Source organism: Elgaria multicarinata, chromosome 21 (genome assembly GCF_023053635.1).
Source record: "Elgaria multicarinata webbii isolate HBS135686 ecotype San Diego chromosome 21, rElgMul1.1.pri, whole genome shotgun sequence".
Classification (NCBI taxonomy): domain Eukaryota; kingdom Metazoa; phylum Chordata; class Lepidosauria; order Squamata; family Anguidae; genus Elgaria; species Elgaria multicarinata.
The window spans coordinates 9227275-9250408 of NC_086191.1; the positions used below are offsets into that span (position 1 = coordinate 9227275).

General features: G+C 52.4%; 1 protein-coding gene across 1 annotated transcript; it reads right to left on the minus strand.

Moving 5' to 3' along the window:
- Positions 1 to 446: 446 nt before the first annotated feature.
- UBE2Q1 (ubiquitin conjugating enzyme E2 Q1) lies at positions 447 to 16222 on the minus strand. Its single transcript, XM_063146258.1, is given in 16 exon segments — positions 447 to 970; positions 2067 to 2133; positions 3021 to 3116; positions 3249 to 3297; positions 3730 to 3788; positions 3895 to 3985; positions 4343 to 4403; positions 4549 to 4633; positions 6957 to 7097; positions 7258 to 7308; positions 7661 to 7765; positions 7869 to 7973; positions 8906 to 9256; positions 9258 to 9326; positions 14815 to 14965; positions 15684 to 16222. Coding segments are annotated over 16 exon segments (2052 nt in total). The 3' UTR covers positions 447 to 938.
- Between the last annotated feature and the right edge of the window lie 6912 nt (positions 16223 to 23134).

The following is a 23134-nucleotide window of genomic DNA, read 5'->3' on the forward strand; positions in this document are numbered from 1 at the left end:
AGGCTAAGAATACTTAAGATTGTAGCAAAAAAAAAACAAGTTTCTGGACCTCATTATTAGGCCTGAAAGGAGGAGAGGACCAAATGTGTGTGTGGGACACTACTTGAATAATTATGTTATTTCAGGGCAGGGTTAATATTTTGTTGGTCCAGAAATTTTACGGGGGCAGGGAGCACAGACAATTACACAAATTTCCACTGATACAGTGGCTTCAACAAAGAGACACTTCCCAAATGTGAAGGTTGCTCATCCCGCTGAAAACTCTATTCTTCCTTTTGCCAGCAGGAAGGTGGGGTATGGAGGACCAGGGTGCTAAGAAACAAGAGGGGAAGGGTTTTAACAGCTGGGGCAGGTGGGGGGGGGGGCGCGCGGAGGGTAGCTCGGTTGAACACCCAAACACAGCTAGTTGCTACCCGCTTTACAGACAGAGGTAAGACCAGACCCCATTCAAATTAACAAATGTAATTGTTCTCCAAAGATACATTTTCCCCATACACATCCATCATACACTGTAACCAAAAGGAAAAAAAAAAAGCAGTGTACATGAAAATAAGAAAATAAATTAAATCCATAGCAGAGGGAGAGGCGGAGGTGCTCTGGACTGCAGCAGAGCCGGAAGCTTCCAGCGATACAAGAGAATCAATAGTTTCGTTTCTGCGCGCGTGTGTGTGTGTGGTTTAATAAGAGTTACTGGCTGCCAGGTGCCCTGCCAGCCGGGTCCAAGCGAGGCCCCGGAGCTCCGTGGCCCGTCCGCTCACGACAGTTTTAGAATTTCGTCAAAAGTCTGGCGGAAGCTGCTCGCAATAGTCTTGCAAAACGGGCGGTGGGAGTCCTTTTCCCGGGGGCTGGGAAGAGCCGGTGTCCTTGATGGTTTCGAGCGCAGCATCCGGCAGGGGAGCCGAGATTGGTCCGTGGCTGCCTGGTGGGCTATCCCTGTGCTAGCCGTCTTCCTTGGGGGGCGTGTACCAGCCTAGGAGCGAGAGTAAACGTGAGGAAGAGGAGCAGGTGGGGACACGCAGGTTGCAGAGTTAAAGTGAGCAACAGCTGAGCGCAAGAAGCCGTGTGAGGTCTATGTGCCCGCAGAGCCCTCTTTGTAACTGCCAGTTCCCCTGATTTTTACTTGTTTTTAAAGCTATTTTGCTTTTCACTGGGAGGTCAACATGCTGCAAAGCAAAGTGCTGTCCTCCAGCGCTACCTTTATCTGGGATCTAAGGCGTGGCTTTGCGTTTTGGGGCTCACATCTCTACCCCTGTCTTGTTCTCAGGTTCTGGGTTAAGGGGACTTTTCCTCTTACCAGTTAGCCTTCTGGGAAATGAGTGTTTTGCGTAGAATCCAACGGAAGCCCTAAGGTCATGACTAACTTGTGTTCCATTCATTTCAATGGGTCTGCTCTACACAAGATTTTAGTCGGATTCTACCCTTGGTGATCAGACCGATACAGGCTGCAGGTTTGGAGGAACTGACCCCCAGCCTGGCCCCAACGCTGTTCTCTTCCCTGAACTTGAAAACCATCCTCCAGAGCAGAGGCAGAAGAGAGTCCAGGTGGATGGCGCAGCACCCATCCTACTCATGAGGAAGACGGATTGGGTCCCCGCCGGAAGGGATGGAGCAGCAACTATAAAGCTGCTCAGTTGCAGCCCAGCCACTGCTAGAGCAGCATCGAAACCTGGCTGTGCTCCTGGAATCTCCCTGTTGAACCGCTATCCAGCGTCTACTGAGTTTTGGACTGGCTATTTTGCAACCTCTGGTAAGGCAGGATTTGAACCGCACAGCAGGGGTAGAAGGAATGGGGCAAACTAAATGGTGGAGCCAATTATTATTCCCCCCCCCCATGTTCCAGGGCAAGTCTATAAACCCACTGAACAAATCTCTCTCCCCCCCCCCCTGCCCCCGGGACCAAAAACCAGCCCATGCAACTCCAAATCCAGTTTCTGCTTGCTTTGCTCATTTTTTCGTCTATTTCACTCCCCCTCTCCTTGCAAAGGAATTTCAGACTGCCAGAGAGCCTCTCTGAACATTTCACCCCTTGAATTCCAGCCCCCATGCTCCAAGGCACCGGTCCTTACCGTTCTTCTCGTGGATCTGGACCAAGGACTTGTAGGACTGCTGAGCTCTCGTCAGGCTGTACTGGTTCTGCGGGGAAAGAATGGGCCATCTTTTAAAAGCATGGAAAGGTCCTCTGTATCTTACTATTGCTGTCCCAACTGCAAAGGTGCAGTAACCTTAGTTTAAATACTGGGTGTGGCCCACAGAAACAGCATGATTCCCCCTCCCCACAAACACACACACCTGAAAGTGGATGTTCCACCCCAGAACAGGAGGGAAATACACCAGAGCCCTGGTTCTCACATTACTCAAACCATAACTGCACTGAATAAGCATGTGTTAATTTTCTGGAAGGAGCAGCTAGAAAGGAGCTGCCAGGGAATTATTAAGTTCAATTTAATGTCTTGTTTTTAGCATATAAAAACCCTTAATAATTTGGAACCAGGCAACCTTCCCCATTACCAGCCAAATAGGGCTTCTCCCCGTTAGCCTTTTAATTCAATCTGCCTTTGAACAAAACAGTGGGCTGAATTTTTAAACAGCGACTGCTCTCCCTTTTAATTCATAATATTCTTTTCTTTACCCGAAGCAGGAATTGTTTTAGTTTTAAAGCAGCTTGTTTTAAATACTTGGAAATGTTTTAAAGCGTTGTTCTGGCCGCTGGTAAGCCAAGGTGGCAAATACATCCTTAAAAGAAGAAAAATAAGAAAAACCCCAAAACCCCAGCACAGACATTCCCATCTGTGTTAGTCTAAAGCTCAAACAGAATAAAAACATAATCAGAAAAAAGACTGTCTTAAAATCCAGTTCCACTCAAACTGCCAAAGGTGTAGAACCTTTGCAAGATGGATGAGTTCTGAGGGGAGGGTTTACGCTTTGCCAGAGCTTGGAGCTGCGGACCCATAGTTCTCTACAGCAGGGGTGGAGGCGGGTAGGGTGGGAAGGCAGATGGACGGACACTAGCCCCAACTAACTTTGTTGGCCCCAAACTGGACCCTGGCTTTTCCTTTCACCAGCGTGGCACTGATCTGCATGATCACGGACTCCACCGAATAGGCGCTGCTCCAGCCCTGGAAGGAGACAAGGGAGGAAAGGAAAGTGGGGGATATAATTCCTGCAAGAGGCAGGTTGCCAAAGCCCAGCCCGCAGCCCCAAAAACAGGACTCACAGCCTGCCCCCGACATGTCCCCACGGCTGCTCACCTGTTTGGTTAGAAGTTCCATACAGATGGCTCCTCCGCCCAGGACGTACCTTAGAGCAAAGGCAGAGGGGGAGAAAAACACCCACGTTTATGTTAAACAAAAAAAGGGGGGAGGGGGGGAAGGACTCGGCAACACGCCAGGTGGAGGGATTGCACACTCAAAATGGCTCTCGGCTTGTGCCGCAGTTCACTGAGGGTTAAACAACCCACAGCAAGCCTGGTGTGTTGTGCGAACCGGGTCTCTTAGGTCTTTTTTCTTGCTGCGTTCGCACCTGTGACCTCTACTCTGCTATTGCCACCACCCTGGGCTACTCCGGTCTCTTGCTCCCTTGGACAACTCTGCCTTTAATCCTTCACCGTATCTTACACTTGTAACGACAACATCCCCCCTCTCAAAACCAACCTTTGGGTCATTTCTTACTTCCCATCTTCCCTTTCACTTTTTTTTATTGTGTATTAGAATGTGGGTGTGGGATCCTTACCCTCCTGACAGGACAGGAGACACGACCCTTACGAAGGGCGGGTCGAAGGGGAAGTTGTCCTGAAAAGAGAAGAGAGAAGCTGAGCACGCTGCTTTTCCCTGTCTCTTCACCCGCTTGCGGGTGCTGCCGCTGCCGGCTCCTCCTGCCCCTCCCCACCAGCCTGACCTTAAAAGTGAAGTTCAGCAGGATGAAATCCGACCCCTCTTTCTCTTTGAGGATCTGTAGATCGCTGTGCAAAGCACTGTCCTCGTCCACCCTGAAAAAGACGGAAGGTGTAGTAGTCAGATGATCGGGCTCATTGCCAAACGTCAACTGGGTGGCAAGGATTCAGGTTCGTCAAATCTATTTTGCATTATACCAGAACCCCCAAAATCTCACAGCCCTTTCACAGAAATGTCCGCTCCTGGTTAACCTGAGCGCTCTGCATGTCAGCAGCCTCACTGAGCTGGAAAAAAAATCATTGCTGTTGTTGCTTAAACTTCCAGCTGCCTTTCTTTAATCCACACCCCCCCCTTATTACTTTCCCTGGCTGTTCTCAGGATATGATGCGGCATGAACGGTTCTTGTGTAAATGCACTCAAACGACTATGCGTACAACCAGCCAGACCCTTACTTCAGGAGTTTGACATTCCAGTCGTACAGGCTGTCATTCACTAGTTCAACTGCATAGTTTCCTGCAGGCGACACAAGGAATGGGGTTAGCCTTGAGGACGATCGGTGACCTCCCCACCGCCACTCTCACCCACGACGACAACTGCCTCGCCTGCAGGCACAGCTCCTCCCCGCAAGCGCCCCGCGCCCCCTAGGTCGGATACCTACCGCCCTTGAAACTTGCCGATCGGTAAATATCCCTGATCTCCTTCATTAGCCGGTCGGTGGCCTGCACGGACCCAGACACTGCCCCCTGAGAGAGAGAGAGCAAAGAGGAATCTCGTTGTTATGCCCGTCTTGCTAGCAAAAGGGTCAGCCCAGCCCCGTGCCCAGTCTGTCTTCTTTTCATTGTGTGAGAACTCAGGGTCGTTGGCAGTAGAATCAGGAGGGGACACTCCTTCACGCTGTGCAGAATTAATCTGTGGAATTTGCCCTGCTTGGCGTCTCATTCCTGTGAAGCAGGGGTGGGCAACTTATGGGCCTCCAGATGTTTTGGCCTGCATTTCCCATCACCCTCACCAGTGGCTATGCTGGCTAGGACTGCAGGCTGAAGTGTCTGGAGGACCTGCACCCCCTCTGCCTTAAAGTGTTCCCATTCCAGCTGGCTCTGATAAGAACTCTGTAATTTGCTCATTTTCCTCTTCCCTCCCCAACTCTTCTTCCTTTTATGTTGTGGAGCTAGAGAAGGTCTACCGGTGGCTGTCAGGTGTGCTAGAGAAGTGGAGCTTCCTGATGCAGAAGGAGTATACCACCAAATAACCAGGTGTGACAGCAAGGGAAGGATGTTGAGGCCTTCTCGTCCTGTTTGTAGCCTTCCTGATTGCATCTGGTTGGCCACCGTAGGAAGGGCAATCTTGGACTAGATGAACTGCGCCTGCCATTATCTTAAACTACCCAAGATGCAATCTGCCTGCCTGCCTTTCAGAGACTTATGACAGGTATCATGGGGGGAGTGAAGGGAAAGTTGCTTGTTTGAAACACACACGCGCCCAAATCTCTTTGCATGCATGGAAGTAACATGCCATGGAGAAGGCTTCTGGCTTTTTCTACATGCTGGGAGATTTGGGAGTCAAGATCACTTCAAACCAAATGACGGCCTTGACATAATATGTATTCTGGGCATGTTGATGGTTCCACATCAAAACTGCATGCACAGCTAAGCTCTAAGCACCTTTCACAAGCTGGGCACAAGATGTTTTCATTTGGTGAGGGCAAGGAGCTGAAATAATTTTTGTTGTATGCTTTCTATTACCTTCAAACTTTAAACAGGTAATAGAATTATGATAATATATGAATAAAACTTTCATCTTGCGGAATAGGATGGTAGTCAACATTTTAAAAACGAAGAAGCATATAATTTTCCTAAATAATGGTGCAGAGCATACCACAACTGATGGACACAGTGAGTCATTTCAAGCCTTACTATGTTTAGTAACAAAATGGCCATTATTATGATGGGGTAGGGTATGTCTGGCGGGAAGGGCTTGTGTATTTCAAGGCCCTGGAGGAGGGGGCCAATGTGCAAAGAGACATATTACACCCCGCTCCATGGGAATCCCTGCCTGTGATGGCCAGGTCACCTGCTCTGGGCCGCAAGGCGGGGTGAACTCCTGACTGGTTCTGACATTCTGGTTTGTCCTTTTAATATTTACACCCTCCAATCTGTTTATCCCATTCAGAGCATCCTTTTGTTTATTTAAAAGATATTTATGAATTGCTTATATAAAGAAAATTTCTAAGCAATGTACAGAGGGCATGATTGCCTTTCTGGGAATGCCTATGGGAGAAGAGATGCTTTAGGTACGGGCCGACCACCCAGAATGGTTGGTGTGTGCCATAGTGGGAAGTTCCAGAGAGGGGGCGCTAAAACACTGAAAGCCCTATTCTGAGCCATGAACCTCCGAAATTTGTGTGTGTGGGGGGAGACTTTCTGATTTAAAAAAAAAGCAAACAGGATGTGCCCCCTTCTATTTGTTTACTATTACATTTATATCCTGCCTTCTTCCTCCCTTGCAAGGGACCCAAGGCAGCTTACATGACCCTCCTTTCCATTTTATCCTCACAAGAACCCTGCGAGGTAGGTGAGGCTGAGAGTCAGTGACAGGCCTAAAGTCGCCCAGTGAGCTCCATGGCCTGAGTGGGGACTGAAATCCAAGTCCCCCCCAGTTCCTGTCTAGCACTCTAATGACTGTGCCCCACACTGGCACTCAAATGGCAAAAGCTGGCTTGCCCATGAAGAGAGCTTGGAAGGTTCCAAAACTTGTCTGGGGGTGGGGGGAAATGCAGCCCCATTTCTATGGGGAAGGATCCAATTTCTGTCAGTTTCCGCAGCATAGATCCCTTCTGCATGGTTAGGAAGCTTTCAGAATCCCAGATACCCTGGGGCAGTTCCTCCTGACCTCGAGTGGGACAGATCAAACAGCTGTCCTGCATTCATAAAAGCACCGGGTCCATGGGGGAGACCCACCCAACTCTGACGCCAAAGGGGAGAGGCAGGTTCTGATGCTGAGGCCTTCCTTTCCGCTCCACAAGCCCCCTTCCCCCCCCACCTCGCCCTCCCGCCTGGCGACACGTACATTTAAGTAATCTTGCCTCTGGTTCTTTTTTATTTTCTCGAGGATGGCGAGATTCTCTTTGCCGATGCCATCGTCTTCCGCCTTCTTTCCTTCGGCCGGCTCCTCCTCCTTCATCTCATAGTGGTCGAGCTCTTCCGTGTCCTGGGGGACGAGAGGAGAAAAAGAGCTCAGAAAGAGCACCGGTCTCGGGACTGAGCTGCGCTGGTTGTGGAATTTCTCGAGGGAGCGGAACGGCGGTCGCGTTGAAACTCTGGAGACACGGGGGGGTGGGGGGTGGGAGTTCTTTAAATGGGCCCCGTACCTCTGGCATCTCCTCATCTTCCTCTTCGGAGGACACCTCTTCCTGTGTGCTCTGGGAAACAAAAGAGGACAGAAGGTCAAGATTAAATGCTGACTGATCCTGGAATTTCCAGGGCTCTATCAGCTTAAGTCAGGGTTGGGCAACTCGGAGGTCAAAACATCTGGAGGGCCAGAACTCCCAGCATCCCTCACCACCGGCTATGCTGCCTAGGGTTGATGGGGAGTTGTAGGCCAAAGCATCTGGAAGGCCACAAGTCCCCGTCCCCTGGCTTAAGTGCTGCCCTGCACAGGAGGTGATGGGCTCACTCAGCGGCAACAGCGGCCCCCTTAAGGACTCAGAAGTTGCCCCCAAGTCAAGCAGCATCCAGGGCACAAGACCATCGCTTAGCCAGGGAGGCCTTTACCTGCTCTGCAGGCAGAGGCTGGTCTAGCATCTCGACGTCTGGATGCTGGGGAAGGTTGTAGAGTTTGCAGAGGTCCGAAATGATCCGCTTCAGGTGCTGCAGGAGCTTCCCAAGGAAAAGAGGATGCCAAAGGTTAGAGAATCCACTCCCTGCTTCCTCCAGCTCACCAGACTCCCTTCAAGAGAGGGCTCGCTCTCCCCTGTCTCACCAAAGTGTTGCCTTTCTTCACGTCGGCTAGCCTCTCCAGGATTGCCGCCAGGTTGGGGTCGTCCGATTCCACAGACCATATTGGGGGGACAGTCGGATAGGACTCCTAGAGAGAAAGGGGGCATTCAGAGGGGCTGGAGAGGTAACCGGACCCGGTGATGCTGCTCTTTGCAGCCAAGTCAACGTGATGCCCAGCTGGGCCAGTTCAGCCAGCAGGATAACATCAAGCAGGAAATGGTGCTTTAGCTTGAAAGGCCCGGAGTAAGAGATCCCAGTCAGGCCAACAGCCTTCTCCACGGTTCTGCACAGCCGTCTGGGATACAAGGTAGACTCCAAGCATGGAGGCCCCTGTGTTAATCATGACCCTAAGCTGCAAGGCAGGGGCAGTCAACTTCAGGTCTTTCATATTTTTGGCCTACAACTCCCAGCAGCCCTTGCCAACACAGCCAATAGTCAGGAATCATGGGAGCTGTCGCCTAAAACGTCTGGAAGGCCACAAGTTGACTTCTGCGAACTGGTGCACTCAATATGGGCTGGATTGCAACACGCGGGATCCCTGGCCATCAAGGCTGGCTGGAAGATGCTGGGCGGGGTAGTCCAACATATCTGGAGGGCAGCTAATTGGGGATGGGAAGTACCTGCGAACTCCTGGCCTTTCTGGCTTTATACAGGTAGCTCAGGGATGGGGGTCCTGCAGCTCCCCCACAGCTGTTTCTGCACTCCAACTCCCATCAGCCCCAGACAGCAGGGCCAACGGTCAGGGAGAATGTCAGCTATGGTCCCATCCCTGTCCCTAGGTTGCCTCGACTCTCATTCAGCCTGAAGTGCCACTGACTAGCCCACCCCGCTCTTTCACTGCATTAGGCCACGCCCACCACTGCCCATGACTCCGCCCCCGCTTCCCCAAGCCCCGCCCAGCACTCAGGCTCCGCCTTATCACCCCACTCCCCAGTGAAGCCCCACCCCCGCGCCGGGAGTGAGGGGGCTGCCAGCCAATTAGATGCGCCCCCTTCTTCCCCTCTCCCGGCGGTGCCTCACCGTGATGTTGCCATGGATACGGACGGGCCCGCCGCCGCCCGGGCCGGGCAGGAACTCGCAGCCCAGCTCGTCCGGGCAGGCGCGGGCGATGCGGAAGCGCTCGTGGCCGCGGTGGAAGATGGACTCGAGCAGCCGCAGCTCCCGCCTCAGCAGCGCGCGCCCCGGCCCCGCCCCCAGCACGGCGCCAGGCCCCGCCCCGCCCGGCCCCGAGCGCTGCATCTTCCCATCGAGTGGCCTGCCGCGGCCCCCGGGCCCCCCGTGTCCCCCCACACCGCAAGATGGCGGCCGGGAAGGGCCCGCAGTCGGAAGTGACGAGCCGCATCCTGCTCCTCCCCCCATCGGCGCGGGAGGGGGGAGGAAGAGGCGGAGCCAGGGCCGCGCGCGCGCCGACGCCGTCGCCATGGAGACGGACGTTTCCGGTCTAAGGCGAAAGTGGGGTTCTGTTACAGCCGCTTTATGACGATGTAAAGTGTAAGAGGCCTTCGCCAGAGAGATGTCAAGGCCTAGAGCGGCGTCGCGCTCTTCAGAACGGCGGTCTCCCATCCTGTCCGGAAATTCGGGTATTGTGTGACACTGAGATGTGTTCATGTTTTTCCCTTCCTGCCTTTCTCAGGAAATCATCGTCGCCGCTACAAAGACTGGAGAAAAACGGGGCGAAAGGCCCCAACAGGAAGTGACGACAGAAGCGGGCGGTAGTGCACTAGAAAGTCTTCCCCGGGCACCGAAGTGGGCAGGAAAAGCTAGAGACACGTATCCCAACCACATCACGTCTGGACCGTTGACTGGAAGAGCCTCTCTTCGCTATTGGCTGGTTGGTGTCCGCGTCTCAAGGTGTGACGCAGGCCGGTCTGAGGGAGGGGTGAGGAGAGGACTCCTGCTTAGTGACGTCAGATGGCGACTAGTGGCCAATGGCGTTGAGGGAATAAGATCCCCCTGACGTCATAGTGAGGGATTACCACAGGGCAGTGCTGTCCAGACGGGCTGGACTACACATCCCACCATGCTCGGCCGGGGATGATGAGATTTGTAGTCCAGCCGATCTGAAGGGCGTCCCTTTGGAGCTCTGCCCCGTGGTGTGTGGATGTCAGGAGTCTCACACACACACCGGGGCAGAACACTTGCAGGAAAGGGCCCACGGTGCTCCGGTATCATATTTCCAACCATGGGTAGTAGTGAGGTGCCTCCTAAAAGCTCTCAAGCAAAGGAGCTGCTGGGGCACCAACCAGCATCTGGGGTGAACTGCCTCTGGCCATGGAGGTTCAGCCTTTGTGCCTAATCGCCACGGAGCCAAGCAGGAAATGTAATTTAAGGAGCCCTCCTCAGTGCAAAGATAGTCATTGGAGAGAGTGAACCGACAACAGGACTTCCCTTCCGTTCCCTAGGCAAACACACACTGTCCAGTTCCTACACTAAATCTTACTACTTGCTATTTTTGTGATGTTTTGTCACCTAGCAGCAATAGGTGCCTAGGTGCCCTACTTTACAGGCGATTTATTTGAAGGGCTGCCAGAGAACAGGGAAGCTGTCGTCCGAAGTTAAAGAATCCCAAGGATGGAGAGCAGAGCAGTGGCCTTGAAATTGTCCACCCACAGGTAGCAGCACTCGGACAGCAGACTGAGCAGTCAGGTACACGGGTAACCTGGGCACAGGCCTTTCTTCCCCATTAGGGTGAGATGAACTGTATTACTATTTAAATAATAACAGTAATTCCTAATTTGTAATCAAATCTTGGTCCCCTTCTGTGTGTTTTTTTATCCCCGTTCTATTTGTGTCATGTGTTCCCTCTTTATTGGTCATGCTTAGTGGCCACTCTGGCCAGCCGCCATTCTGCAGTGCTGCAGAAGAGAGAGTGAGAAGGGAAGCAAGTTCATTCCACTGGCTCTGCAGAGAGACCCACTCCATTTGGCTTCTCTTCCCCGTGAAGCAGGGGTGGGCAACTTGTGGCCCTCCACATGTTTTGCCTACAATTCTCATCAGCCCTCACCAGTGGCTTCGCTGGCTAGGACTGGTGGGAGTTGTAATCCAAAGCATTTGGAAGACCGCCTTTGCCCTGATGTGTTCTCATTCTAGCTGGCTAGGGTAAGAACGCTGTAATCGTTCCTGAGTTTGCTCATTTTCCTCTTCCCTCCCCATCCCTTTTTCCTTTTGTGTCATGACTATTAGCTTGTAAACTTGTAAGTGGGGACTGTCTTGCTATTATTGATCGTGTGTGTATGTACCTCTGTGAGCCTTTTCGACTGAAAAGCAGGTAAAAGGGCTTTAAATAACTACATAAATAAAGAAAATTACTGCTATACTGTGAGTTTTTAAAATCAATCCTACTGCTTTCTGTTGTACCCTTGGATGTAGAACGAGGACAAAGAATAAGGAGAAATGGCTCACTTCCGTTTCAACAGAGAGGCTACTGTACAGTTGCCCTTTGGCTAAGAGAGGCCTCATCCAAAACATAAAAGCAAGTTAAAGGGATATTTGGACTGAGATTGGGCAGGGTGGGGAGATACTCTAGAGCAGCCTTCCCCAACCTGGTGCCTGCCACATGTATTGGACTATAATTACCATAATCCCCAGGCACCACAGCTGATGCTGATTGGGGATAATGGGAGTACTGTTGCACTCATGTCCTGCTTGTGGGTGTCCCGCAGGGCAGCTGATTGGCCCTTGTGTGAACTGCCCCTGTATATCCCCTCTTGGCTAGCGTAGGCCCTTAATCAATAGCACCACAGTTTAAGAAGACGTGGGGAGAAGGGAGCATTTTCCAGAGGAGGCTGACATGGGTGGGGAGGGGTCTGGAAGCCCAAGTCCTATGAGGCACGCTTGAAAGAGGATAAAGGCGAGACTTGATAATGACTGCTTATGAACCGGTGGCTCTGTGTTTGAATCCTCCATTGGCATGAGTTGGAACAGGGCCAGCTCCAGGCTTAAGGGGGTTCTGAGCAACGTGTCTTCCGGAGAAACCCTCTTCCTGAGTCAGGGGGCCCTTATCTTGACTGGGCATCAGCACCGGGGCAGCAAGCTGTAGATGCCATTTCATTTTGCCACAGTGCCCTGGAGTCAAGCTACATCAAAGGCCTTGTAGGCTCCCTGGCACTGCTGGAGGCACTGAGTTAGATTTCTTTTTAAAGGCAGACATTAAAATGGCAGGTCTTTGTAGTGGGCTGAGTGATGCTGGGTGGTGACACCGGCTTGGAAGCTGAAGAAGTTCAGTCAGGAGTAGGCAACCTGGCACCCTTCCGATGCTTTGGACTACAACTCTCATCATTCCTGAGCATTGGTGTTGGTTTCTGGCAATGATGGGAGTTGCAGTCCAAGCACTCAGGAGGGCATCAGGTTGTGGAAAGCTGCCTTATGATGTGTATCTTTTTGATGGTGGCCTGAATGACACAGCAGGAGCATGCGTGGCTTGGGAATTGGGCAGGAAAAGCGTCTGGCTACGGAGTTGTGGGAGTCCCAAGTCTCCAGAATCTCTCTTGCCCAAAAATAGGTCTTGAGCTTCAAAAATGGCCTCTGAAAATCTCTTCCTGAATATCTGGTGTCTCCCTGAAATGGGAAAGACCTCCATTTGGCTGTAAGACACGTAGCTGCCAGTTCAAATCCTCTCCTTGGCTTTCAGTCTTTTGTCTCAGAAACGTGACATGGATTCGCTAAGGGGCCAGCTTTTCTCAACCTGGGCACCTCCAGATGTGTTGGACTATAACTCCCATCACCCCTGACCACAGAATAATGGGATTTGAGGACTAATACAACTGGAGGGCATCACGTTGGGGAAACTGCTCTAGAAGGGCCTGTCAGAGGGCATCTTGTACGCACACACGCACACACACAACCCACTGCAGCAGGGCACAGGGAGGCCGCCAGAGAGCACAGGTTCAAGTTCCATATAGTGATTTCTTCCCTCCTCATCCCTTTTTCCTTGACTGTCATAACTTTTTAGATTGTAAGTCTGTGGGCAGGGACTACCTTCTACTGATTGTATATAAGCTGCTCTGGGAGCCTTTTTTGGCCAAGGAACAGAATAAAAGTGCTCTCAATAAATAATAAATAAATAAATAAATAAATACGTTTCCTCCTCCATGGCTAATAGTAATAGTGGTGTGTGCGTGTTTGTGGTTGAGATCTGGACTGGCGCTGTCTGTGTATGGCTTGGACCACCTTTCTCCATCCTGGTGCTCTTCAGATGATTTGGACTATAACTCCCAGCATTGCTGGCCTTTGGCCATGCTGGCTGAGGCTTATGGGAATTAAAGTGCAAAACATCTGGAAGGCACCAGATTGAGGAGAGCTGAGTTAGTTAGACAATATACTTTCTCCCTGTGCTACTGCCTCCTTGATCTAAACTAGTGTTTCCATGGGATGGGGGCTTACCTAGCAGCAGAGCTAATGGTCCCAGCTGCCCATGAAATTTCCCACAATGCTCTGTTGGGCGGGGGGCTTTTTAAATTTCTATAATGCTCCTCACCCCAACTACGATTTTGATGGGATGGGGAAGCAGTGTGGAAGCCGCCGTTTTTAATTTCCCAGCCCTCAAAGCAGTGCCCTTTAAAATTCCCACAATGCTCTGTTGCTATGTTGGGGGGAGCACTGTGGGAAATGAAAATGGCAGCTCCCACACTGCTTCCCATCCCATTAAAATGCCAGCAGCGATGGGGAGCAAAAGGGTGGTGGTGGTGCCATTTTTAATTCCCCAATCCTTGATGCAGTGCCCTTTAAATTTCCCACAAGGCACCATTGCTCTGTTGAGGGCATTGTGGGAAATTTAAAGGGCAGCTATCTGGACCTGCAAATCACGTTGTTTGCTGGAATGGAGGAGCGGAAGAGCAGCTGTCCTTGATGGCAGGATCCGAGGCGGAGCGCAGCGTGGAAGGGGCGAGTTTTTCTTAAGGGCGGGGTCGCAGCGCGCGTGGGGGGGGGCGCGGGGAGAATTAGCGAGTGTCTCCGCCGCCCCCCGCTTCCTTGTAGGCACGGAAAGGCGCTTCCTGGGCGTCCACGGAGGCCTTTTTCAAACTTAAAGGAAACGCGGGAGGGGCGGGGTTTCGAGGGGGCGGGGCCCTGGCTTTGGGGAGGGCGGAGTTAGTCCCCCTCCTTCGTTGCAGTGACCCCCCCACTCCGAAAATGCCCTCCGCTTCGCTTCTTTTAGGCTCTATTCGTGCCAATAGAGCCTCAAGGAAGCAGAGAAGAGGACATCTTTCGGGGGGGGGGGTTAGTAGCATTGAGTTAGTTTTCGCCTTTCAAGCAGCGACCCCCCCACTCCGAAAATGTCCCCCCGCACTGCTTTCTTTAGGCTGCGATTGTGCCAATGGTGCCTTTTTACGAACCTAAAGGAAGGAGAGGAGGGGCATTTTTGAAGGGGGGGGCATAGCTTTGGGAGGGGGGTTAATTGTGGCTTCCCAAGCAGCGCCCCCCACTCCGAAAATGCTCCCCACTGCTTCCTCTAGGCTCCATTCGTCCCAATGGATCCTAAAGGAAGACGAGGAGGGGGCGTCTTTGGGGAGGGGGTTGCTAGCTTTGGGAGAGGGGTTAGTTGTGGCTTCCCAGGCAGCGACCCCCACTCCGAAAATGCGGCCCCCCCCACTGCTTCCTTTAGGCTGCGATTGTGCCAATGGTGCCTTTTTACGAGCCTAAAGGAAGGAGAGGAGGGGCATTTTTGAAGGGGGGGGCATAGCTTTGGGAGGGGGGTTGTGGCCTCCCAAGCAGCGACCCCCACTCCGAAAATGCCCCCCCACTGCTTCCTCTAGGCTCCATTCGTCGGAATGGAGCCTAAAGGAAGACAAGGAGGGGGCGTCTTTGGGGTGGGGGGAGTTAGCTTTGGGAGGGGGTTTAGTTATGGCCTCCAAAGCAGCGACCCCCACTCCGAAAATGCGCCCCCCCACTGCTTTCTTTAGGCTGCGATTGTGCCAATGGTGCCTTTTTACGAGCCTAAAGGAAGACGAGGAGGGGGCGTCTTTGGGGAGGGGGGTGCTAGCTTTGGGCGGGGGGTTAGTTATGGCCTCCAAAGCAGCGACCCCCACTCCGAAAATGCGCCCCCCCACTGCTTCCTCTCGGCTCCATTCGTCCGAATGGAGCCTAAAGGAAGACGAGGAGGGGGCATCTTTGGGGTGGGGGGAGTTAGCTTTGGGAGGGGGTTAGTTATGGCCTCCAAAGCAGCGACTCCCAATCCGAAAATGCCCCCCCCCCACTGCTTCCTTTAGGCTCCATTCGTCCGAATGGAACCTAAAAGAAGTTGAGGAGGGGGCGTCTTTGGGAGGGGGGTTAGTTGTGGCCTCCAAAGCAGCGACCCCCACTCCGAAAATGCCCCCCCACTGCTTCCTCTCGGCTCCATTCGTCGGAATGGAGCCTAAAGGAAGACGAGGAGGGGGCATCTTTGGGGTGGGGGGAGCTAGCTTTGGGAGGGGGGTTAGTTGTGGCCTCCAAAGCAGCGACCCCCACTCCGAAAATGCCCCCCCCCCCGCAGTCAGGCTCCGTTGTAGCTAATGGACACTTTTTCCGAGCCTGATGGAGCGCGGATCGCTGCTGCAGAGGGGCCAACTAAAGCTGGGGGGACGGGGGACCCAGGTGTTACTGCGCAGCTCGGGGGCGGGAGCAGGGTCGAGGGGGTCCAGAGAAGGGCACGAGCCCATGGCTGGCGTGGAGTGGCCGTGTAGGGCAGGGCTGGTCGGAAAGCGGGTCTGCGGGAGCTTGGGACTTGGCCCCGCAGCATTGGTGAGCCCGGGCCTCGCTGTCAGGGGCGCCTGGGAGCGAGACGGCACCCTCCGAGCAGCCCTAGAGGGTCGCTGCTCTTCACCCCTGCGAGCGATGGCTGAGTGGGGCCAGCTCCGAAGGAGCGGCTCTGTGGCCTTGGGAAGGCCCCTTGCCGTGTTGAAGGCTGGGGAGCTGGAGCCACGTGGGAAGGCGGCGCTCGGCAGTCCTAAGTGTGTTGTGCTTCCTTAAGAGGCCACCCGGGGCGAGAGGCTGAAGGCGGAGTTCCGAAGCCCATCGTGTAGCCCAGCCCAGTGGGAGGTGCGGCAGGCTCTTGGCAATGGGCGCTGTTGCTGGTCCTTCCTGTGTCCATTGGCTTGCGAGGCTGGCCGATGCACGTGGCGCCCCTGGCAATGGCAGGTCTTGCGAGTGGTGGGCGTGCGTCTGCGCAATGTACGTGGCGCCCCTGGCGAAGGCCGTTGGCAATGGCAGGTCTTGCGAGTGGTGGGCGTGCGTCTGCGCAATGTACGTGGCGCCCCTGGCGAAGGCCGTTGGCAATGGCAGCTGTTGCGAGTGGTGGCCCTGCGGCTGCGCAATGTACGTGGCGCCCCCTTGTTTCCTTAAGCCTGCACTGCAGCCTCCCATCTAAGTTCCCACAAGCACTTGCGGTCTGACGTAAGTTCCCACAAGCACTTGCGGTCTGACGTATCCGGCTGGGGTAATTAAGTAGTTATCTCGATCAGGTGTGTGGGAGTTGGCGCTTGAAATATTAGTTCCGAATTGTTCCTTCCAACAGCTGGAATAGCACAGTGGGAAGGCGCTTGGCTGCGGAGCCCAAGCCTGGGAGTTCGAATCCCCGCTTGTGCCTGCCGGGGTCGGCCCAGCTAGATCACCCCTAGTCGAAGCGGCAATTGACGGGATTAAATACCCAGCCGCAGCCCGAGTGGGGGCCCCTGGGGAGAGGTCCCTAGGAGGCCGAGAAAGAGGGGGGAAGCCATGCAAAAGAGGAGAGAGGGAGGAGCCTTTTGCGCAGGCGCGAGAGGCGGCTGTATATATCTAAAGATACTAAGTGCGAAGTTTTTCGCCTGGGGGCGTACTGTGATGCCCCCAGGTTACTTTAGGCATAACCGCCCCAGCCGCCTGTGACTTGTGCTGCGTCGCCACTGCCGCACAGTCTTTTGGGGTGTCTCTCTGGGGTTGTCCGCACTCTGGGCTTGTCCGCTCTTGGGTCGACGGCTGGGGGGCAGCTGGGCACCGAGGTCTGTGCAGCTTGCCCAAGGCTGCCCAGGTGGCGGGGCGCGTAACCCCATGAGCCACTTCCGCTCCGTGTGGCCGGGTAGTTAATCCCGTGCATGGCCACTGACTATGTGGGTGTGGCCGGGTAGTTAATCCCGTGCATGGCCACTGACTATGGAGGTGTGGCCGGGTAGTTAATCCCGTGCATGGCCACTGGACTATGGGTGATCTCGGCTGGCCCCTCTCCCGGGAGCGCACAGTGGGGATTCGAACTCCCAGGCTTGGGCTCCGCAGCCAAGCGCCTTCCCACTGTGCTATACCAGCACTTGGAATCCACCTATTCGGAACTTATACTTAAGGCGCCGAACGCGCCCATTGAAAATAAAAAAAAAAGGAGCGCCCACACCGGGGATTCCAAGCCCCGGACTGGGCGCCCAGACGCAGGCCGCTCTTCCTACGGAGCCGAACCTGCCGGCAAGCTTTTCTGCCAAGAAGTTCAATTTAAGGCGCCAAATACTTAAACTAACTAACAAAAAACAACAACAACAACCCCACACCTGCTGGGGACCCGTAAGCGGGCTGCTCTTTCCACAGAGCTATACCTGAAGGTAAAAATAATTTTCCGGAACTTATATTTAAGGCTCCAGCTCAAAGGAGGCTTAAAGCAACCAGCGGGGACTTATTATTATTATTATTATTATTATTATTATTATTATTATTATTTATATAGCACCATCAATGTACATGGTGCTGTACAGATAACACAGTAAATAGCAAGACCCTGCTGCATAGGCTTACAATCTAATAAGTCGCAACCTTAGGACACGTAAACAGGCATCTCGTTCTCTTTCTCAACACTTATATTTCAAGCTCTACTCCAAAGGACCCATTATTTAACAAGATACCAGGGGATCTCAATCCCCAAAATTAGAATTTCTAAGCAGGCTTCTCTCCCTACTGAGTTATGCCTATAGGCCGAAAAAAGTCTTTTCAGAACTTACATTTGAGTCTCCTGTCTTAAAAATAAACAGAAGAGAACAAGATAAACACTTTTCCAGTCAAACTCCCGGCCTCTGATTAAACAAATAGGCTCTTTTCCCCCCACTGTACTAAACAGGCTGCTGAAAGTCCTTTTCGGAATTAATATTTGAAGCTCCTTCTTTTCAAATGGGGGCGGGAGGGGAGGATCACAATCCATTAATGCGATTTGAACTCTCAACCCTTCGAGGATTTATTTATTTATTACATTTCTATACCGCCCAATAGCCGGAGCTCTCTGGGCGGTTCACAAAAATTAAAAACACTCAAAGTCTAAAACAACAGTATAAAACCATAATATAAAATACAATATAAAAACTCAACCAGATCAAAGCAGCAATGCAAAATTACAAATTTAAAACACCAAGTTAAAATTTATTGATAGACTGTTAAAATGCTGGGAGAATAAAAAGGCCTTCACCTGGCGTGTAAAAGCATATAATGTAGGTGCCAAGCGAACCTCCTTGGGGAGCTCATTCCACAGCCGGGGTGCCACAGCAGAGAAGGCCCTGCTCCTCCTGGTAGCCACTTCCTTTGGCATGACACATTGTCCAGCAGAAAATTTTCGGAGCTGATCTTTGGCGTTCCGTTCCCAAAGTGGCTTTTGAAGATAAAACAAACAAGTATAACCGATAAAGAGGCTTGACTTCTTAGCTTATGCATGTTTAAACAGAAAAAAGTCCTACCATTCCCAGCATGCAGGGAGTTGAAGTCACGAAGAGTCGGAAACGACTGAACGAATAAACAACAATAAAGAGGCATAGGATTGAGCCCTGAGAGAATTGGGGGGGGGGGCATTTTGAGGCTCTAGACTCAAACAGGCAACAAACAAACCCCCAACACACGCCAAGGAAGGCATCTAAACCCCCAGCCTCCACAACTATAGGGAAGTCAGGAGGGGGGAGGGCTTTTCACAGGCCCCGCTGGAGGGTCCCGCCCCAAACCAGCCTTTTGGGGCAAAAGAAACCAAAATCCCCACTCAGGATTCGAACTGGAAAGCTCCCCCTTTCAATCGGTGAAACTGACATCTTTAGATCCAGAGGGTCTTTCTGGAACAGCCACCCCCGCGCGCTTTCCAGCCGTGTTGGAACACAGCTTCCATTATCCCCAGCCGCAGGGCGACAGACGTTGTAATCCAACACGTCCCGGGGATGCCGTGGTGGTGCGGCGGTTGCAGAGGAACCGACTCCACCAACCAAAACAAAAACGAAAACGGGGGGGGGGGGGCGCGGGGGGGGGGGAGAACTACTCCAAACAAGGAAACTAAAGGCGCTAGTGCTCCCGATTCTGCAATCCACTCCGTCCCCTTTAAACCCGCCCCCGGCGAGGAAGCTATTCTTGTGGCTTCTGTTCCACGAGGCATTAATGCTAAAAAGACAATTCATAATTTTAAAGAAGATGTGGAGGGTGTGTGTGTTACCTACCAGGGCTCCAACCCCATTTTGATAGCTAGCTTCTCCCGGTGGGCTAGAAGGTCGCTCTCTCTTGCACGGAGCAGACTTTACGCAGACTCACATCACCTGCGGACAGGTGATGACGTGCCGTTGTTTGGCGAAACGCAAAGAAGCCTCTCCGGAGCTAAAGGAGGGGGGAAACGGGAGAGCTTTGCAAGACCTAAGCAGCTCCGGGAATTGAGCACAACGTTGCTGATCCTAACCTGCGACCTAACACTATCCAAAGATCCCAGCTTCTTCCTTAGCGACTAGAGAGCATACAGAGGCATCCGAGCGCTTCATGAGAAGGGTCAGCTCATTTCAGGGATGCGTCCATCACCAAGGAATGGAGGGCGATTTTATTTCTTGGTTTATGTTTACCCAAAGCACTGTAACCCTGCTCTTCAGCCGGACAAGACTCCCAGGGTGGCTAACAACGACCCACAAGGTTTTATACTTTATGGTTTAAATTTTTGTGAACTGGCCAGAGAACTCCCAAGTGCCTCCTTGCTTGATGGCATGGCTAGTAGTGTGACAGGGCAGCCAGATGCAGGGTCTTTTCTCTCTCTCTCTCTCTCTCTCTCTCTCTCTCTCTCTCACTCACACACACACACACACACACACAGAGAGAGACACCCCTGGCCTTGCTTGAGGAGACGCAGCGTCTTTTGCCACCCTGAGGTGCCCAAGGCGAGCAGTGGTCATAGCTCCACCAGCTGTCTTTGCCTGTGTGAGCGTTCCAGTTGAAATATTCACGCTACAGTTAGCCCGCAGCCTCCCTGGACCAGTTGCTATGGAGACCAAGTCCAGAAATTCCTCACTCACCCTATGCGCTTCCAAAAAACGACACCTCCAGTGTCTTGCCTGTAGTAACTACAGGCTCCAGGTCAGGGCTCATCAGACAGAGAGGCTCTTGCATCAGAGGGATATTTAAATACAACCAAGAACCCCACACCTAGAAAGCTAGTGCTTCAGGGAGCAAGGGCCTGACCTAGCTCTTCCCTGTGAAATGCTATATTTCTATCTGCTGGGATTTGTTTGTTATGGAGAAGCAGGCAAGACCCCATCCTGCATCTGAAATGTCTGCCCAGGTACAGGTGTTCAACCTCAGGAGCAAGGAGTGGAGCAGTGGCAGAGAAGAGAGTGGGTCCTAATGGTTAGAACAAGAGGACGTGGAGGGTAGACACTTGGGCCCAGCAAGAAGTGGGGCGGTGAGAGTTTGCAAAGCTGCCAAGCACCCAATATCTGGAAGCAAAGTCAATTCCAGGTTTCTTAAAAGACAGCAGGAGACTCCTCAGTTTGAGGCATGCAAGGGAAGGAGGGACTGTGATGAGTGGTGAGATATATATTTTAATTCTACAGCAAAAAATCTAGGGGAACAAAATGCATTGTGGGGGCAGGTGAACAAGCAGGTTGCAATGGGATGGAGCAGCAACAAGGCCAGGAGGCTCTAGTTAGTGGGCCCCTGCTAGGGAGTGGGACCTCAGCAAATGCCCCGTCATGCCCACCCTCGATGCCCCCCAGCCTTACGCTACAAAGCATGGGGCAGTATCCAATGTTAGTCCTGCTTATAATACACCCATTAAAGGCATGTTAGTCACGATTAACTTCAATCCCATTCATTTCAACAGATCTACTCTAAGTACGACTAAGAACGGAGCAGCAATTCTGGGGGCCCCTCGGTAGGTGCCCTACCATGCCCACCCTCCTATACAAGATACACGGGTAGCTTCCGCCCGCCCCCCCCAGTGCACTGACACCCTCTCCCTCTTGCCATTTCTGCCGCAATCAAATCAAAGGGCCGTCTCCCACATCCACTTCCCGAGGTAGCTGCTGTTTAGAGGTCAGCGAGGGCCTTTGTTGATGGATCTGTCAGAAACGGATATCCCCAAATTTCCTCCGTCTGTTGCCATCTCAGCAAAAGGACCATGAAAGCCAGCAGCCCCCTTTCTCCCCAAAGTACTTCGCTGGATCCCAGCCGCCTTCTCAGGGCCTTGCGCGTTCGCCCTCAAAACACAGAAACTCCATTACTGAAATGCACTGCTGGCACGCTGCAGAGTGACCTTTCCCGCTGCCGACAAGGTTGTGAGACTCTCTGCATGGTGCTGGAGGAACTCTTCCCCCCCACACACACACACACTCGCCAGGAAAAATAAATAAATATATATCAGGCCAAGCACAGCAGGAGCAAACCACATTTCCTCTCTCTTTTTTTGGTGGGGAGAAATTTGATCCAGCCATTAGATTCCCAGAAGATAAATAACCATAGATCTCACATCAAGTTTCCTCTGCAGCAAATCCTCTTGATTGGGGAGGGGTTTTTCTAAAAATCATGCATGCTTTGGATTTTAATTTGGGCTACAGGCCCGTTAGCAGCTGTTCTGAGAACCTGGATTTAAGGCAGGCTGGCTTTCCCTCGCTTGGTGTCCTTCAGAGGTATTGGACCACAGCTTCCAACTTCCGCAACCAGCTGGGGATGATGGAACTTGTGGCCCAACACCTTCAGAGGACTCAGAGCTGGGGAAGGCAGCTGGTGGACGGAATCGCCCTCCGGACCTGAGTTCAAGAGACGGCGGCCTCCTACAGTTCATTTGACTGTGGCAGGTGAAGGAAGCACAACCCAGGCGTTGGATGAGAATGAGGGGACAGAGATGGAAAGAGAGAAGGACAAAAATGCCTGAATTCCTTGTCCTGTCCTTTCATTTATTTACCCAGGTGCTTTTCAATTGATGGGCTTTGAGGTTTTCACCACAACTTTTGTACGTTGCCTCCTGTCTTCTTGTTGGCCGCCTTGAACGCTTTGTGCGGTGGAAAGGCGGTCCCAAGGCTTGGCTGTTCAGCACTCAGAGCTCTCGCGGAAAAGATGCCGGGGGGGGGGGGGGGGAGTTGGTCACACCCCTTTTACACATGGCCACACCCACCACTAGAATCCAGCCCCCCACCACCACACCCAGGCTTCTCTGCTACAAAATTCAGCCCTCAGGTTGAAAGAGTTATGCACCCCTGCTGTATTTTAAGGGCTGTCCCGTGCAAACCTTGAAAGTTCAGGAATGATAAGGAAAGGGAATAGCAAGGGATTTCAATTTGCCCATCCACAGGTAGCTACACCTGGACAGCAGACTGAGCAGGTGGGCACAGAAGTCCCCATCTTCCCCACTCTGGGAAGATGTATCATATTGCGGTTTGAACCACAATAACCATTTTAAAAATTGCATTAGTTCACGCAACTGCTTTTGGCCAGGCCTTTTCTCTTTTTCTCAGCAACACAAATGTCACACACACCCCCCCCATCGTTCAAGGGGCTCCTGCCCCTCCTTCTAAAGCTGCCAGGTCAAGGGAAGCAGGCAGGCACAAGGGCAGCCGTGCAGGCGGCGTCTGGCATTTGCTCTTCTGTTCCATCCAGGCGAGATGCTCCAGGCGAGCGTGTTTGGCGATGCGTGAAGAGAAGAGTCACAGAGCAGGAGCAAAAATGGAGCCGGCGTCTGGGGCCTGAGGAGGGAGGCATCAGATTTGTTGACTGATGCCGAAAGAGATATTCCAATAAAGTGGGGATGATACAAAACACAATGCTTCTAAGTGCTGAAGAATCTCTCTCTCTCTCTCCCGCTCTGAAAAGGTCTTCCAGGAATATATGTATTAACGGTCTTGTATTCTCCAAAGAATTGTGTGATGAACTATATTCACCTGTTACAAAGGAGGAACTTTGCACCACAGTGGGATTTTGCTCCTCTCGGGGCAGTTCACAAAGGTTTAAACCATAAAGTACAATTCAAAGTATAAAACAAACCAGAGATTAACAACACAGTCTAAAAGTACAATATAAAGGCACAACCAGGATAAAACCGAGCAG